Source organism: Dermacentor andersoni, chromosome 5 (genome assembly GCF_023375885.2).
Source record: "Dermacentor andersoni chromosome 5, qqDerAnde1_hic_scaffold, whole genome shotgun sequence".
Taxonomy (NCBI): domain Eukaryota; kingdom Metazoa; phylum Arthropoda; class Arachnida; order Ixodida; family Ixodidae; genus Dermacentor; species Dermacentor andersoni.
In genome coordinates, this window is record NC_092818.1 from 120,088,795 (window position 1) to 120,108,047 (window position 19,253).

The 19,253-nt window shown below is 43.5% G+C and overlaps 1 protein-coding gene across 1 annotated transcript in view; it reads left to right on the plus strand.

Annotated features, from left to right (window-relative positions):
• LOC126531075 (uncharacterized) overlaps positions 1–6,616 on the plus strand; it is a 31,684-nt gene extending 25,068 nt beyond the window's left edge. The window contains exons 4-5 of the mRNA XM_050178462.2: positions 5,682–5,791; positions 6,191–6,616. Of these exons, the coding sequence (XP_050034419.1) occupies positions 5,682–5,767 (86 nt within the window). The 3' untranslated portion in view covers positions 5,768–5,791; positions 6,191–6,616. The remainder of the gene's footprint in view (positions 1–5,681; positions 5,792–6,190) is intronic.
• Positions 6,617–19,253: the final 12,637 nt, after the last annotated feature.

Sequence of the window (19,253 nt, forward strand, 5' to 3'; positions counted from 1 at the left end):
GGGCTAAGATTGAGTGCTTTATGTAAATGCGAGGGACGCAAGATTTAAACGCCGTTTATAGACGCTTTATTAAAATTCAGGCACTTCAGTAAGGTTCCTGTAGCGCTATTTTTTTTTACACGAGTGACGTAGATGCATGTTCATTTGCACACAAGCCGCCGCCCAATATGATGCAGTGGAAAGTAAGCGTTCCTTCTACATGGTACATCACTTTCTTAGCGGCATTCTGAAATATGTATCAGTCTTGAGGCAGATTGATAGGTGGAGGCGTAGCGTGCGCTATGGAGTTGGTGGAAACGCGGTGACCATTAAACACGAACCACGCGATGCTTGCCGCGCATAGAACACCGAGGCTGAAGGCCCTTTGAGGCTGCGCGGACGATGGTTCTGGCGGTATGGCTTTTCAGTGCATTACGGATAATGACGGAGGCGAAGAGTGTGTGAGCCATAAGCGGTGCCCCTGGGCCTTGCGGGAAATGATCGCCGGTGCACAGCTGTTTTCGCTTCTGTGGGTGTGCGCTGCCTCGGACCCCATGTTTTTAGTTCCTCACAGTAGAAGAGAGCGCGAAGGAAGGCTGTAATTTCTGCTCATGAAATATGAATGAAGCGACGCCAGCACCAAACGAAGCATGGGCACTCGGATGGGGGTCAGCAGTGCCAATGAAAGCAAGATTTTATTCTATGTTCTTTATCGCTTTTTTTTTTTCGACTTCTACCGAATTCTTAATTTTTTTCTGTTTTGCTCGAGCTTATCTTCTCTAATTTATTAATGCTCCAGAGCGATTGATGTTTTAATGTGCATGACAGCGGGATGTGCTTTAGACGCGAATGTTGTATGTGTTTCAGGGTGCATCTGTGTACCATTGCTGAGGAAGATGGTATTTCTGGGTGTTTTCCTATTATTTCACTATGTCCACTATGTGCGCTACGGATATAAGGAATGACATTTTAAATTGAATTCCGGTGTTTTACGCGCCAAAACAACGATATTATTATGAGACATGCCGTAGTGGGGGAACTACAGATTAATTTTGACCACCAGGGGATATTTAATTTGCCATCATTGCACGGGACACCGTAATTTTTGCATTTTGTCCCAATCGAAACGCAGCAGCCGCAGTCAGAATTTGATCCGGCGCGCTCATCCTTAGCAGCGCAACACCTTGCTCATCCTGCCTTTTTTAGCCTTTAGGTTTTTCCATGTTTTACAATTTCGTTCATTCCTTTCCTCATTAGGTGTACACTGAAAGAAATTTAGTGCGCCTCAAAGGAAAAAAAAAGCCATGCCATCCATCTGCAGCACAGCAACATTTCTAGGTATCCGAGACAAAGTGCTGGTAATAAAATATTCTCAGTTCCGCCGAAAGGCGAAGCAGCGATTGCGATAGCAAATTAGTGGACAGCTGTGCAAATTAACGACAGTTAACAATGATAGAATGTGTAAGCGCGACCGAACGAGGACGTAGAAAGAAACAGACACACAGAGACAGCGCTGTCTTGGTGTGTCTACTTCTTTCTAGGTTTGTGTTAGTTGCGCTTACAGATTCTATCGTGGATTCAAACGAACTAGTCCACCAACGTGTTTTTTTACTAAATAATACGCATGGTGTCATGCGCGCAAAGGTAAACATGGACACATCTCGCTCGATCAGCGCGGAAACTCGCTGTCAAGATACTGGAGTGATGAATCACGGAAGCAGCCGGCGAATTGACCTTCGTGCATCTCTCGCTTCGACTTGAGAAACGCCGAATGCGCAGCGCATACGAGGCTACCAGCACTACGCGCACTCTACAAACAACGCAGATCGCTTTGAAGATGAGGCCCGCGCGGGCGTGCACTGTGACCACGTCGCAGATTCATTTTTCTTTCATTCATTTTTCATTTGTTTATCCAAAGTTCTTTGTACAGAGTGAATTTGCTGGTCAATCTAAGCACGCAGTGCTTGTAAAATGACCAGGCAGTTGGTGAAACAACATATCAAAGTCATATTACCGCAATTATTACATTCTCTCGCATATATACACTAAACACCTTCCAGTGCATGAAACAAAAAATAACAAGCAGTTTGAGTTCCTGTTTTTTTCATTACACAATGTGTCAAGAAAAACATCAAAGTCAAAACAAAGCCAAAGCATCAAAGCGATACATAAATACACCAGTCACATACAAGACTACAACTCAATTCTTCAAACTGCTGAATTAAAAATTATACATAGGTATCGAAGCAAGAACATAAACAAAAGTTGAAAACAAAGCCGGTAAACAATTTCATATGGGTCAACTGGCTTTACCTACTAAGTGTTTATTGAGTTTGCACACCATTTTCTGATCGCTTTATTCATTTTTCGTTTTGTGTTTATCGTACATAATTCATCACTCAATTGATTAAATACTGCAGGGACATAGTAGTACTTGGTTCTTTTTCCATAGTGAGTGTAGACACGTGGTTTCACGTACCTCTGAGTTTGTCGCAATGTCACGTTCTTTTTTACGACAACCCTGAATTCTTTGCTGAAGTAGCGATTGTTCAAAACTACATAATTAAATAGTTCTTTCACTGGTAGTATAACCAGGGCTTGTTATTTTTCCCTTGTACCTGCGCTATCTAACGCTGTACCGTAGGTTATGCTCTTGACTATTTTACGAATTACACGATTAATTTCTTGTTTTTTGTTTGCAGAGCAAGTGCCGTATAATGTAATGCCATACATAAAGATTCAGCTAGCGCCTTAAATACAGTAAGCTTTACTTTAAATTGAGGTCTGCCTCGAAGGTGATACATCATGGCAGCAATTGATCTTAACTTTTTACATGTGTTTAACTGACTATTCCAATTAAGACATTGATCGAAACGTACACCTAAATACTTTACAGTTGATTCGAGTGGCAAAGGTAAGCAATGGCATGAATTACAGTCTGATGAATGCAAAAAAATTATCCTATTAAGTGCGGATTAAGTGTGGAAGCTTTGTGGGGATTCGTAAAACAAATGAGCATTGTTTTTCCTTTATTTATGAAAACATAATTTTCCTGAAACCAATCACATAATTTAACAATATCACTCTGTAGTTGTTGGAACACTGTATCAATGTTGGCAACATCTATAGTAATCGCAGTGTCGTCCGCATACTGGAAGATTTCAGAATGTAATGGTAGAAGGCTGAGGTCTGTAACATAAGTGTTAAAAAGCAGGGGTCCTAACGTACTACCCTGAAGTACTCCATATTTTAGTGGCTCAAAAGTGCTATATGTTTCTCCTAAACTAACACACTGAAATCTGTCAGCAAAATAACTTGAAAAAAACTTAATGAAGTGTCCCCGAAAGCCCAGATATTGCAACTTTTTTATCATAATATTATGGTCTATGGCATCTAAAGTTTTTGTTAAATCTAACATTAAAGCCAGGACCACTCGGTTATTTTCTATCGAACTGTTGATGTAATCGGAAAGCTCATCTAACAAGGAAGTTGTATTTTTATTCTGTGTGAAGCCAAATTGCGCATTATTGTTCAGTGAAAATCGATCACAGAATGACAGCAGCACGGATGCTACATGCTTTTCTATTATGTGGGCAAGCGCTGAAAGGATAGAAATCGGTCTGTAATTTCCGCAGTCACTCTTTTTTCCGTTTTTGTATATTGGCCTAACAACAGAGATTTTCATTCCTTTCGGTATATCTCCAGTGTGAAATATTCCGTTTAGTATTTTTAATAATACGCCTTTTAGTTCCTTAAAATTACTACGGAGGTCTCGAGTACGAATCTTATCAAAACCCGGTGGCTTCCACTCCATGAAACCCTTGATGATATTCAATTATTCAACTTCAGCTATTTCTGGCAGAAAAGCTGTGTTCGCGCATGTGCGTTTAGGTTTGTATTCGGTTTGCCTATCGCGACTTGTTGCTCTTAGTTCTTCCGCCGCATGCAAGAATGTGTCATTGAACTTATCACACATTACTTTCGTGTCTACTGTGGGGAAGTTCTGTTTTATCACGTCTTCAACGCATACGTGTTTCGATCGGCCCATCAGGTCGTATACCAATGCCCACGTTTTCTTTACCTCGTTTTATTTACCGCGAATTCTCGTGACAGGTATCTTCGTTTCGCAAGTCGCAATTTCGCTGTGGTTTGATTTCTAGTAGCAGATGACGCCACAGCATTAGCATTGATGATGCGTTCACTATGCTGAAAGCTACCAAAGCCACTGCATCACTGCTTCATTAATTTTCTACCCCGCTCTAGCATGGCACATGATGACGGTAGTGAGCAAACGCCAAGTAGACGCCAAATATAGGCCGAGCAGACGTTGTCGCACAGGTGAACATTTGAAAGGGCATTAGCCCGTAATACTTGCTAAGGAGGCTGCAAGATAACTGCAGGGAAAGCATACAGGTAAAGGGGAAGCCCTGCGGCCGCATGCATGTAAACGCACCTTATGGTTACGACGTCCAAACATTTTTTTTTTCTTTTTGTCAATCGACCAGCCATGAAGCATGTAACATGATGGCAAGCAGACGCTGAGCAGACGACGCGGTGTGGATGAGCACATCTCAAGGGGCATTCGGCGTTTCTATTGGCTAAGAATTCGTGTAGTTTCCACAGTGCTGCAACCAGCTCATGAGAAGATGGATCCCCTCTGTAATACCTTCGGGGTTTTGATGGTATAATCAGTGTGACAGCCCCTGCGCCAGCTATAGGTGGCTTCACTGCACAAAAGTGGATTGCAAGATGGCGGACCTATGCCCAACTCTGGCTTCCTGCGGGAGCCATATACACTATCTCTAGGCGAAGAGGACATCGAGGCACCCTTGCAGCTGCCGGACAAGAACGCCTCCCCTCCCCCTTCCTCGCCTGATCCCCGTGCCGCGCGCACGACAGGAGAGGGCACGCTTCCGGTCCGAGTTCCTCGCTCGGGCACGTGAGATTGAACCGCGTTCGTTGGCTCACCCTCGCTAGCTTTCACTCGCACATACACAATACGGCGCGCGGCGACAGTCTCATCACCCTTGGACTTTATACAGAACCTCACGACGACGGGGACGACTTAAATGCGCTTGAAGTGTCCATATATTGATCATCGCTATGAAAGCCAAGGCCAAATTAGCAAGGATAATTAGCAAAACAATTTTTTCACTGGCTGGCTGCCTATTTTTGTTTGCCTGTGTATAAAGCATAATGACATTACTTGTCACAAACGTACCTTCGCTATATGAAATGATCTGTGCTTCAGTAAAATATGTTCACGCCTACGAACCATTTTGTGCAATATAGTTCATAATTTTATGGTAACAGCGAAAACTCTGGCAATTTTTGGGATCGCCAAAACTCAGAAATGCCATGTGCTTCAGCTTTATCGCATGGTCAACTGCAATTTTGAGGGTAACACTGTCATATTTGCTGACTTATATGGGAAATGCTAACGACTGTATTTCTATTGCATTTCTGTTGCATTTCTGAAATAAACATTTATAGAGTTGAAGCTGCGCTTTCGAGCTATGCATTCGGTGCATTCGGGCTACTTCACTTTGTTCTCAGGATTATTGGGTGCTTCTTGAAAGGCTGTTGTTAGATTGTGCCAATTTATTTCTAATGAAGCTCAGTGTTAACATATTAGGGATTTCCATTAGGGGGAAACTTGGAAGTAATGTATCATGGATGGTATACTTTCTTGCCTGTCGCAGAATACTACACAGACAGTGCTACCTGCCGAGGGATCAACTGGTTTGTCGCAGTCGCCATGTCTTCAGTTATCTGGGCCTTGCGATAATATCGAGGAGGGTTCGCCTACGAGGTAAGTAAGGAGCAGTCACGTAATTTGCGGTAAATAAAAAATATTAAACGCATGGTTAGGCGGTAGATAAGGAACAACGAACATTCCACAAGCTGATAATTTTGATTCTTCGAAATTCAGATATTTCGCAAATCCCTGCTAACATCTAATATGTAAAGCTTTCTTTTTGCTGTTTACGTGTACAACATGAAACAAAGGCGATGTTCAAAAAGGCTTTGTTCCCTTTGAATTGTTGAAGAATGGACAACCACCTTCACTTGTACTACCTATTACGACTCTTAGGAACCATTCTTGCGTACGAATTCGTTGCATTTAACGTACCAATCTTCCGTGATTTTTTAACTGAAGCACCTGTAGTATTGCTATAACGTGCCATTTTTCTTTAAAAATATTTTGCAGCTTCCGGTGATCTTCTACGGAGACCAGGTCGACTTCGCTCGGAAATAGTCCAGTGCCCGGATCAAAAACAGAAAAAAAAGAGGCGTTGGATGTTCCTATCGCACCAAAACCAAACGGCAGTCAAACCTTGTCATGGAACCTCTTAAAATTTAGAGACACCTCATCCTGCACCGTTCACTCCTCGTTGAGACGAAGGCTAATAACGTTGCAAGAGAAAAACCGAAGAAATAGAAATTGCTGCATTGAAGGAATTAACAATGCACTCGCTATTATTTGCTTTTAATTTTTCGCCCTTCAATTCTACGAAATGTTTCGCAGGATACAAGCTCAGAATATAATAATGCGGCTCTGTATATAACATAGCTCCTTGTTAAAATGATAAAACAAAGTATGCACAGGTGAAAATAAAGATATCGTATTTATGAATGAGTTGTTTCTTGTTAAGAACGTTTTCGTCTAAACAGGTGACGAAAATTGTTCCTGGGAGTCGAAACATGGTTCTCATAACGCATCAAACGAGCGTCACATCTGTTGAAAAGAAAGAACAGTGGAGGACTACATCAAGGGAACACTATTACCATGCCTGAATTATAGCCATAAGAGTTGTTTTGTTTTGCACAGATAACTGTGCATAACATTTCCATGCAAAAGATATTATCCTATAATCACTGTAACTTTTGAAAGATCTAAAGAGGCTTGAAAGCTTGATCAGCATCAGTAATAAACACTCTAAGGTACCTTTATGATATTTCTCAATACATGCAAATGAAGCAAGTCGGGTTTACTTGTTTGGAAAAGTGTCGCCCGGAGCCACACATGATTTTGGCTGTCACCAAAATGCGAAGGCCGCAAGCAATTTATCGCGTTTTATTTTCCACGTGTGGCGAACACTTATATATATTGTAAGGTAATTGTGATAAAGAAAGACTCGCATTGCGAAATTCTTCGTATGGCGTGTATTTAGGCATTGTTTATATATAAAAAAAGTGAATATAAAAAATTCTAGCATTGCTTAAGGGCGCAGTGTGGAGTGCTTCGGGTGCTTCTCTCACTCTCTCTCTACATACATACATGCAAAATATGGATATAATTGACGCATCTTAATCTGGCGCCGCCTGTAACGATAATAGCCAATGTGTGGGAAGCAAAATTTCCGATAATGTCTACATGCAACTCATTGTCACCGTAGAGTCTCGCACCTTGTCCTACACTTACTTCAGTTTCTCTATTACGAAGACTCTGCTCTCGATATTACTGATATAAGCTTAGACGTTTTCGAGCCTTATTCTGTCGCTTTGGCTTTACCTAATATTTGCGTTCACCATCTCTTTAAAAGCAATGCAAAGTAAAATAATAATAATAGTAATAAAACAATAATAGTAGAAGAAGTAGTTGTACTTTATAATACTATAAAAATCATCTTCCTTAGTAATTATTATTGTACACATTTACAGAACCCACCAACACACAGAAGAAAGACAAGATGGCTTGCAATTGTCTGCTGAAAGGCAAACCTCGCCTACCTGCTTGAAAAAGAGATAAAAACGGAACAGGCGACAAAGTCATACAACAACACATCACACCACAGACTGAGTATAAGCACTACAGAAAATAGTCGAGTCTTGTAATTGAAAGTTATTCGAGCATAGATTTGTGAGCCTTGTGGCGAGTGGAACCACGACGTCGTTGAAATAAAAAGAAGAAAACAAAGCAAGCAATTGGTCACGGAGCGCACTTTCTGAACTACGAAGGTGCTGGGCGCCGCCCCGTTGCCTGAATAAAACAGTCGGAAGCAACCATTATGGTTAAGAGCATTGTGATGTTCCGGCAATACTACTGAAGAAGACAGGAAGAAAAGAACTTACGTGCCATTCCAATCTGTGAAGGTGGATGACCAGCGAAGCCATGTAGCAAACTACAAAGAGGTGACACAGAATTTTGAACAAAGGTACGAATGCATTGCTTTCATCAGTGGTCATCGTGACGAAAGTTACGCACACACATTTATTTTTGTACATTTGCGTTCATTCGTGTTGTACATTCGTTATACGCATTCAATATATGCATTAGTCTTTTCATTTCGCGATTTGCTGAGGCAAAGAATTTCAGATGAAAACCACCGCACCCACCGCAGAGGGCCAGTGCCATCAGGGCCTTCGCAGAGGAAGAGGCACTATGGGAACGCTGGCCTAATGAGTGGCCTCGCAGCCAGGTGCGCAAGAAGACGACGACGAAGGAGCGAGAGGTGGCAAGAGCACGAGGGGCAGTTTGGGGACACTGGCATGATCAGCGGTAACGGAGTCAGCTGTGCAAGATGGCGTCAAACGCGCGAGCAATGGCACGAACCATTGCTAATGATGATAGTTCTTGCTCGCACACATGGAAATTTCAGGGAAACTTACGCATAAAGAGTTCGCTGTAAAAGAAAGAAGAGAAAAAGGCGTTGGAGATGAACGCTTATAAGAAAGTTAATTTATCTGAACTCCCATATTATATTCGACGCAGCCGGCCATGTATGTCCAAGTAACGTTCGGTAAAAGAGCGTACAGGCAGGCTACCGGGAAATCCTAACAGGCTGAAGTGGCCCTTTAGCAAGTGTGGAAGTCACGAGTATTTTGTGGAATAATGAACGCATATTTACGCAACTCAGATGACGGAAAGCTGAATATTCTAATGGTGATAAATGCGAAATATGGTATAGATGGCATTCCAACCTGGTCCTTAGTAGTATTAAAGCGAAAGCTTTACTGGCCGAGAACTTGCGATTTCGCCGTGGCGGTTCTCCGAGGTGGCACATAACGTCACAACGCGTGCCTCGTCGCGGATATTTCTCTCTCTCTCGCTCCCTAGTCACTACTGCGCATGCGCCACTAGTAGCACCGAGCCACTGTTGTTCCGGCGTTGCGCAGCGCCGCGCCTTTGTCCGCCGCCGTTTGGTTTGATGTCACACCGCGTTCCTCGTCGTTGCGCTCGCGTCAGCTGGCTGCGCCAGCTGCGTCGCATTCCTGATGACATGTCCGAGGATTGAAAAGGAGAGCTCGTGTGCGCAGCAACCACAGTTGAGGCGGCAGTATGGACGGCGACAATTCTGATAAGCAGGAGGAGGCCTGGAATCGATATCGGAACGAGAGGAAGAGGAAACGAATCGCCCAGGAAACAGACGAACAGCGCACCGAACGACTGGCTAAACGTCGCAACATAGCTAGACAACCAGACTAACCTGGACTTGCAATCAAGAATAACCAAGGCTAACCATGCTATACCTTAGCTTTCGCTACGTATATCCTGGCATAGCCGAGCTAAGCCACTGCCAATTTTCTTACGTATCGTGTCTGGAATTGTAACTAGTGCTACAACACTGAGAGGGAGAGACACGTCGAGAAATAAAAGGCAAGGGAGCTAAGGCCTTGCCCGGTTGGCTAGCTTACAAATGTGTTGGAATAAAGGGGGTAGATAGGTGACAAAAAGGGCAGACAGCGAAACTAATAAAGAGGCAGTCACTGTGGGCACACTCGGACCGGAATCTTCGCTCACACTCACAGACAGTCAGACATCCCAGCCTCATTAACCCTTTTTTGACGTGTGTTGCCTACAGGCAACGTACCAGAAAAACTTTTATTTTCTTGCTGTGTTTCGGTATTGAGTACGAAATTCCTCGCTAAATGCCTTAAGCCAACACTGAACGACAGGCAGCAAGCATCATCTGTTGGTTTAGAGCAGAAACAGTGGGCAAGAAAGAATCTTGGCATGCGACTCACTGTCTTTTGAAATAAAAAAAGTCAGAGGAGACAGACCAATGCAAGATATCCAGCTGCAGAAGCGTTACACATGTGATGTAAAGCAAATTACATGTGTACCTATGGCTCACATTGATGAGACCTGTGTATACAAATCGAAAACGAAGCCTTATGTGGCTTGGGGTAAAGCTCCCTTCCAGTTTCCTTTCTAGAGTTCTTCCCCTATATTAAAAAAAATTCCACAAGATATCTTTTTTTCCTTTTGTTGAATATGCTTATTGTTGATGTGATTTGAACATTTGGATAAAAAATAAACATCTTTTTCTTGGCATTTATATATCTTGTTCTTAAAGCGTTAATGGTGCGCAAAAGGGATTTGGTGCCCATGGTAAATAGTAAGCTGCGCAATCACCGCTTCAAGGCAAGGTGTGAAGCTTTTGATCACTGGTGTTAAACAGTTGCTCACTGCATATGTTCTTAAAAAAAATCAATTATAACATACCGCGCTTAATTTTATTGCTTTCTATGTCTTTTTGGCCATAGGAATACATTTTTTTTTGCACGCCAACAATGTTCGTACCTGCTGTATTTCCAGAACGACAACTTTATAGCAGTGCCATGGCCGAATGTAAATTACTCGCAAGCCGCACCACTTCCTGATGTGGGATATAGAATTCCTTCATCTGCGTCAACGATCACAATAATGGCATGAAAGTTAAAAGTACAACTACGAGCATGTGAAGAGAAGGGAATGCCCTGAAAGGAAATTTATTACGTTGTATCTCTTGAGAAACCTGCTTTTTTTGGACAACTTTGGTGGGTCGTCTTTCGTTATTTTATTGTGCTCAGGCATATTTTCGTGCCCGCAGACTGCGCCGGCTACACCTTTGCTCTTAATTGACAGTCGCGCATACAACTAAAACAAAAAATAGAGGAGTTACTAGAATGACAATAGATGGTACGTATGCACACACATACAACATAAATGCACAATAATAAATAAATTATTACTTCAAAGGATAATAATTACATAAAGAAAGGAGCTACAATAAACATATACACTTGTCATATTAGCAAGATAGAGTGTCAGCTGGCTCTCAGTCAGGTTCCATACGACGAGTGCAAAAGTCAGCTTACTTCCAGCTTTTGCTGATTGCTCATGTAAAGCAAACTGTTAATTACATGACAAAGTGAAAACTTGATATACTGATTTTTTTTGCTCTCTTTACGGATCTCCTTACCCTAACACTCGAAGTTCTCTCCCATTACACTTTAGTTCGAGAGGCACGAACAATAGCCTTCTGTGAGCAAGGGTTGTTTTTTTTTTCTTTTTCATGACTCATGACTGCGATGTTGCTGGTGTCTGTTACACAGTGTAAGCAGCTGCGTTCTGTCTCCCAGGCCCATTTGGTGCGGGAAAAGGAAGTTCCAGGGAAGTGGCACTTCATGAATGCATACTTATCCAATATATGTGTACACTCTTTGCCTAGCAAATGTGTCTCGGCAGAATACATTATACTCGATGCATTACACATAATAGTTACTTTGGCAGAGCGGGGAAGCAGCACGGCCGACCGCTTGCATACGATTTCTCTTTTTGGGATGATATCCATCAGTCAGAGAAAGAATAAAACATACTTATGGAACACTTTTCTGGTACGTTCTCATCATCTTCAGAATAACGCTAGGAAATGTCTTCGTAAACATCTGCCCACTGAGCCCAGAAAACATTTTTGATGCCCGAATGAAAGGAGATCAGGAAACGACGTACCTCCTCAAAAAACGCCTATCTTAAAGGTTATAAGAAAATGACCTGTGAATAACGCAGTGGCAATGCTACCGTAATTAGGTGACACATCCGCCTGCAGCCGACTAAGTCTGTGGTTGCGGAATCATACTATTTGCGATTTTCTATATTGTAATTAGGTAGATTGGATCTAAACGGCAGGTAAAGAATCTTTTCGCACATTGCTCTATATATAGGAGAGTTCATTTGATATTTCTCATTAAATAAAGGAATCACCCTGACCAAAAGAAAGCCCATCATCGCTTTCTAGAAAGGGAATTATCATCATCATCAGCCTAGTTACGCCCACTGCAGGGCAAAGGCCTCTCCCATACTTCTCCAACTACCCCGGTCATGTACTAATTGTGGCCATGTTGTCCCTGCAAACGTCTTAATGTCATCCGCCCACCTAACTTTCTGCCGCCCCCTACTACGCTTTCCTTCCCTTGGAATCCAGTCCGTAACCCTTAATGACCATCGGTTATCTTCCCTCCTCATTACATGTCCGGCCCATGCCCATTTCTTTTTCTTGAGTTCAACTAAGATGTCATTTACGCGCGTTTGTTCCCTCACCCAATCTGCTCTTTTCTTATCCCTTAACGTTACACCTATCATTCTTCTTTCCATGGCTCGTTGCGTCGTCCTCAATTTCAGCAGAACCCTTTTCGTAAGCCTCCAGGTTTCTGCCCCGTAGGTGAGTACTGGTAAGACACAGCTGTTATACACTTTCCTCTTGAGGGATAGTGGCAACCTGCTGTTCATGATTTGAGAATGCCTTCCAAACGCACCCCAGCCCATTCTTATTCTTCTGGTTATTTCAGTCTCATGATCCGGATCCGTGGTCACTACCTGCCCTAAGTAGATGTATTCCCTTACCACTTCCAGTGCCTCACTACCTATCGTAAACTGCTGTTCTCTTCCGAGGCTGTTAAACATTACTTTAGTTTTCTGTAGATTAATTTTCAGACCCACCCTTTTGCTTTGCCTCTCCAGGTCAGTGAGCATGCATTGCAATTGGTCTCCTGAGTTACTAAGCAAGGCAATATCATCAGCGAATCGCAAGTTGCTAAGGTATTCTGCATCAACTTTTATCCCCAATTCTTCCCACTCCAGGCCTCTGAATACCTCCTGTAAACACGCTGTGAATAGCATTGGAGATATCGTATCTCCCTGTCTGACGCCTTTCTTTATTGGGATTTTGTTGCTTTCTTTGTGGAGGATTACGGTGGCTGTGGAACCGCTATAGATAGCTTCCAGTATCTTTACATATGGCTCATCTACACCCTGATTCCGTAGTGCCTCCATGACTGCTGAGGTTTCGTCTGAATCAAATGCTTTTTCGTAATCAATGAAGGCTGTATATAAGCGTTGGTTATATTCCGCACATTTCTCTATCACCTGATTGATAGTGTGAATATGGTCTATTGTTGAGTAGCCTTTACGGAATCCTGCCTGGTCCTTTGGTTGACAGAAGTCTAAGGTATTCCTGATTCTATTTGCGATTACCTTAGTAAATACTTTGTAGGCAACGGACAGTAAGCTGATCGGTCTATAATTTTTCAAGTCTTTGGCGTCCCCTTTCTTATGAATTAGGATTATGTTAGCGTTCTTCCAAGATTCCGGTACGTTCGAGGTCATGAGGCATTGTGTATATAGGGCGGCCAACCTTTCTAGGACAGTGTTCCCACCATCCTTCAACAAATCTGCTGTTACCTGATCCTCCCCAGCTGCCTTTCCCGTTTGCATAGCTCCCAAGGCGTTCTTTACCTCTTCCGGTGTTGCTTGTGGGATTTCAAGTTCCTCTAGACTATTCTCTCTCACCTTATCGTCGTGGGTGTTACTGGTACTGTATAAATCTCTATAAAACTCTTCAGCCACTTGAACTATCTCATCCATATTAGTAACGATATTGCCGGCTTTGTCTCTTAACGCACACATCTGATTCTTGCCTATTCCTAGTTTCTTCTTTACTGCTTCTAGGCTTCCTCCGTTCCTGAGAGCCTGTTCAATTCTATCCATATTATAGTTCCTTATGTCCGCTGTCTTACGCTTGTTGATTAACTAAGAAAGTTCTGCCAGTTCTATTCTAGTTGTAGGGTTAGAGGCTTTCATACATTGGCGTTTCTTGAACAGATCTTTCGTCTCCTGCGATAGCTTACTGGTTTCCTGTTTAACGGCGTTACCACCGACTTCTATTGCGCACTCCTTAATGATGCCCATAAGATTGTCGTTCATTGCTTCAACACTATGGTCCTCTTCCTGGGTTAAAGCCGAATACATGTTCTGTAGCTTGATCCGGAATTCCTCTAGTTTCCCTCTTACCGCTAACTCATTGATTGGTTTCTTATGTACCAGTTTCTTCCGTTCCCTCCTCAAGTCAAGGCTAATTGGAGTTCTTACCATCCTATGGTCACTGCAGCGCACCTTGCCGAGCACGTCTACATATTGTATGATGCCAGGATTCGCGCAGAGTATAAAGTCGATTTCATTTCGAGTCTCACCATTCGGGCTCCTCCACGTCCGCTTTCGGCTAACCCGCTTGCGGAAAGAGGTGTTCATTATCCGCATATTATTCTGTTCTGCAAACTCTACTAATAACTCTCCTCTGCTATTCCTAGAGCCTATGCCATATTCCCCCACTGACTTGTCTCCGGCCTGCTTCTTGCCTACCCTGGCATTGAAATCGCCCATCAGTATACTGTATTTTGTTTTGACTTTACCCATCGCCGATTCCACGTCTTCATAGAAGCTTTCGACTTCCTGGTCATCATGACTAGATGTAGGGGCGTAGACCTGTACAACCTTCATTTTGTACCTCTTATTAAGTTTCACAACAAGACATGCCACCCTCTCGTTAATGCTATAGAATGCCTGTATGTTACCAGCTATGTTCTTATTAATCAGGAATCCGACCCCTAGTTCTCGTCTCTCTGCTAAGCCCCGGTAGCACAAGACGTGCCCGCTTTTTAGCACTGTATATGCTTCTTTCGGCCTCCTAACTTCACTGAGCCCTATTATATCCCATTTACTGCCCTCTAATTCCTCCAATAGCACTGCTAGACTCGCCTCACTAGATAACGTTCTAGCGTTAAACGTTGCCAGGTTCATATTCCAATGGCGGCCTGTCCGGAGCCAGGCATTCTCAGCACCCTCTGCAGCGTCGCAGGTCTGACCGCCGCCGTGGTCTGTTGCTTCGCAGCTGCTGGGGACTGAGGGCCGGGCTTTGATTGTTGTGTTCATATAGGAGGTTGTGGCCAAGTACTGCACCAGGGTGGCCAATGCTGCTCTGGTGAGAGAGTGCGTTACCGGTTCTGGTCACCGGGATCAGGCCGCACTCCAGGCCTGTTTGTGCAATTTCCTCAACACACGGTTGTTTTTTTTTCTGGTATCTTCCGGTGAAGAATTGTGCGGCCCGGGATTTGAATCACGGTCCTCTTGCACGGGAGGCGGATACTGTACCGTCCCCGCAGGAGTTAAATTTAAAAATAAATTGTGGGATTTTACGTGACAAAACCACTTTCTGATTATGAGGCACGCCGTAGTGGAGGACTCCGGAAATTTCGACTACCTGGGGTTCTTTAACGTGCACCTAAATCTAAGTACACACGTGTTTTCGCATTTCGCCCCCATCGAAATGCGGCCGCCGTGGCCGGGATCCGATCCCGCGACCTCGTGCTCAGCAGTCTAACACCATAGCCACTGAGTAACCACGGCGGGTCCCGCAGGAGTTGTACGCCTCATTTAATATACAGTGGTGACCTATTTGATCAGTCAAGGTGGACCAATCTGAGCTCGGTTATACCACACGGATGGCACTCGGCTAGAGAACCTGGTATTTATGACCTGCACATGTGAGGCCATACATATTTGAAGATATATATCTTTCCTCTTTTTTATTTTAGGAGGGTTCCCGTACAGTGATAAAATAAAGGAAAAGACATTAAAAGAAAGAAAAAAAAAGGAAAGAAAAAGGGGCGAAAAAAAGGAACATAACAGGTGATTTGAACTCGTGACCCTTCGATGTTGCCCGGAAAGATAGCTCAGTCGGTTGGTTCGTCAGGCCCCAGGCTACTTTCAAGCGCCACAGCTCCGGCTCCGAGCCTCACACTTACGTGGAAAGAGACTGATGTTGTCCGCGATAATTGGAGGGCATACTTTCTTGGAAAAATGGCTGCCCGAGGAGAAGAGCGAACTCAAGCGGCTTTAGAGACAATGAAAACTGCCTTAAAATATTTAGACTTGAGGGAAAGCTTCGTTAACAAACTATAACAAGTCAATCAGAACTCGAATACGACGAGAGAAATTATTGGGACGTGGAAAATTCCCTTGAAATAAATATGGTTTGCGAGACAAATGCTTGTAAGTATTGAACCTCTTAAAAGATGAGGGGAAATTTGCGCTCACCGAGAGGGCATCGTCCGTACGAGACCACCACCAGGCACCTTACTGAGACGTGGAGAGCTTTGCGGCCGGAACAAAGCCTCCCGTCCCCGCCGGCCAAGAGGGGGAAACGCGCTTTCCGATCGCTCAAGGTTGCGCGGACATAGTATAACTCTAGCGTCTAGGAGAAGCTGAACCAGGTGCGATGGCGGCACGCATAGCGTGGGAAGCTAGCCGCCAGAATAACAATCTCAAGGACTGCTGCTGACGAGGGCGAAATACCTTCGTGTAATTATAATAACCCTAATAGGACAACTTTCGAAAGAAACAAAAAAAGGAAACGGCCCAGAGGGCTATACTACGAGAGCTATGACTGATAGTTTTCTATATATATATATATATATAAAGATATATTCATCTCATCTATGGGATCGCATGCGCGCGCTGTTGCTTTCTCTCTGCGTGTAGTAGTTAAGCGAGCCAGTTTAAGGGCGGAGGAGAAGGAAGGAAAGGAAAGCAAAAACTGCAGCGCCGTGGTTTTAAAGCGCACCCGTGGTAGAGAAACGGAAGGCGATATAAGCGTGCGTAGCCATGATACGCACACGACAAACTGCCTTAAAATATTTAGACTTGAGGGAAAGCTTCGGTAACAAACAATAGCACAGCAATCAGCACTCGAATATAACTATAGCCCTAATAATAATTGTAAATATTCATCTAATCTATGGGATCGCATGCGCGCGCTGTTGCTTTGTCTCTGCGTGTAGTAGTTAAGAGAGCCAGTTCAAGGGCGGAGAAGAAGGAAGCAAAGGAAAATCTCTGAAGCAAAATTGCAGCGCCGTGGTTTTAGAGCGCACCCGTGGTAGAGAAACGGAAGGCGATATAAGCGTGCGTGGCCATGATACGCACACGACAAACTGCCTTAAAATATTTAGACTTGAGGGAAAGCTTCGTTAACAAACGATAGCACGGCAATCAGCACTCGAATATAATTATAACCCTAATAATAATTGTAAGTATTCATCTCATCTATGGGATCTAATGCGCGCGCTGTTGCTCTGTCTCTGCGTGTAGTAGTTGAGAGCCAGTTTAAGGGAGGCGAAGAAGGAAGGAAAGGAAAGTCTCTGAAGCAAAATTGCGGCGCCGTGGTTTTAAAGCGCACCCGTGGTAGATAAACAGAAGGCGATATAAGCGTACGTGGCCATGGAACGCACCCGACAAACTGCCTTAAAATATTTAGACTTGAGGGAAAGCTTCGTTAACAAACTATAACACGGCAATCAGAACTCGAATACGACGAGAGAAATAATTGAGACGTGGAAAATTTCCTTGAAATAAATATGGTTTGCGAGACAAATGCTTGTAAGTATTGAACCTCTTAAAAGTTGAGGAGAAATTTGCGCTCACCGAGAGGGCATCGTCCGTACGAGACCACCACCAGGCACCTTACTGAGACGTGGAGAGCTTTGCGGCCGGAACAAAGCCTCCCGTCCCCGCCGGCCAAGAGGGGGAAACGCGCTTTCCGATCGCTCAAGGTTGCGCGGACATAGTATAACTCTAGCGTCTAGGAGAAGCTTAACCAGGTGCGATGGCGGCACGCATAGCGTGGGAAGCTAGCCGCCAGAATAACAATCTCAAGGACTGCTGCTGACGAGGGCGAAATACCTTCGTGTAATTATAATAACCCTAATAGGACTACTTTCGAAAGAAAAAAAAGGAAACGGCCCAGAGGGCTATACTACGAGAGCTATGACTGACAGTTTTCTATATATATATATATATATATATATATATATATATATATATATGTATATATAAAGATATATTCATCTCATCTATGGGATCTCATGCGCGCGCTGTTGCTTTGTCTATGCGTGTAGTAGTTAAGAGAGCCAGTTCAAGGGCGGAGAAGAAGGAAGGAAAGGAAAATCTCTGAAGCAAAATTGCAGCGCCGTGGTTTTAAAGCGCACCCGTGGTAGAGAAACGGATGGCGATATAAGCGTGCGTGGCCATGATACGCACACGACAAACATCCTTAAAATATTTAGACTTGAGGGAAAGCTTCGTTAACAAACTATAACACGGCAATCAGAACTCGAATATAAATAAAACCCTAATAATAATTGTAAATATTCATCTCATCTATGGGATCTAATGCGCGCGCTGTTGCTTTGTCTCTGCGTGTAGTAGTTAAGAGAGCCAGTTCAAGGGCGGAGAAGAAGGAAGGAAAGGAAAATCTCTGAAGCAAAATTGCAGCGCCGTGGTTTTAAAGCGCACCCGTGGTAGAGAAACAGAAGGCGATATAAGAGTGCGTGGCCATGATACGCACAGGACAAACTGCCTTAAAATATTTAGACTTGAGGGAAAGCTTCGTTAACAAACGATAGCACGGCAATCAGCACTCGAATATAATTATAACCCTAATAATAATTGTAAATATTCATCTCATCTATGGGATCGCATGCGCGCGCTGTTGCTTTGTCTCTGCGTGTAGTAGTTAAGAGAGCCAGTTCAAGGGCGGAGAAGGAAGGAAAGGAAAATCTCTGAAGCAAAATTGCAGCGCCGTGGTTTTAAAGCGCACCCGTGGTAGAGAAACGGAAGGCGATATAAGCGTGCGTGGCCATGATACGCACACGACAAACTGCCTTAAAATATTTAGACTTGAGGGAAAGCTTCGTTAACAAACGATAGCACGGCAATCAGCACTCGAATATAATTATAACCCTAATAATAATTGTAAATATTCATCTCATCTATGGGATCTAATGCGCGCGCTGTTGCTTTGTCTCTGCGTGTAGTAGTTGAGAGAGCCAGTTTAAGGGAGGCGAAGAAGGAAGGAAAGGAAAGTCTCTGAAGCAAAATTGCAGCGCCGTGATTTTAAAGCGCACCCGTGGTAGAGAAACGGAAGGCGATATAAGCGTGCGTAGCCATGATACGCACACGACAAACTGCCTTAAAATATTTAGACTTGAGGGAAAGCTTCGGTAACAAACAATAGCACAGCAATCAGCACTCGCATATAATTAAAACCCTAATAATAATTGTAAATATTCATCTCATCTATGGGATCTAATGCGCGCGCTGTTGCTTTGTCTCTGCGTGTAGTAGTTAAGATAGCCAGTTCAAGGGCGGAGAAGAAGGAAGGAAAGGAAAATCTCTG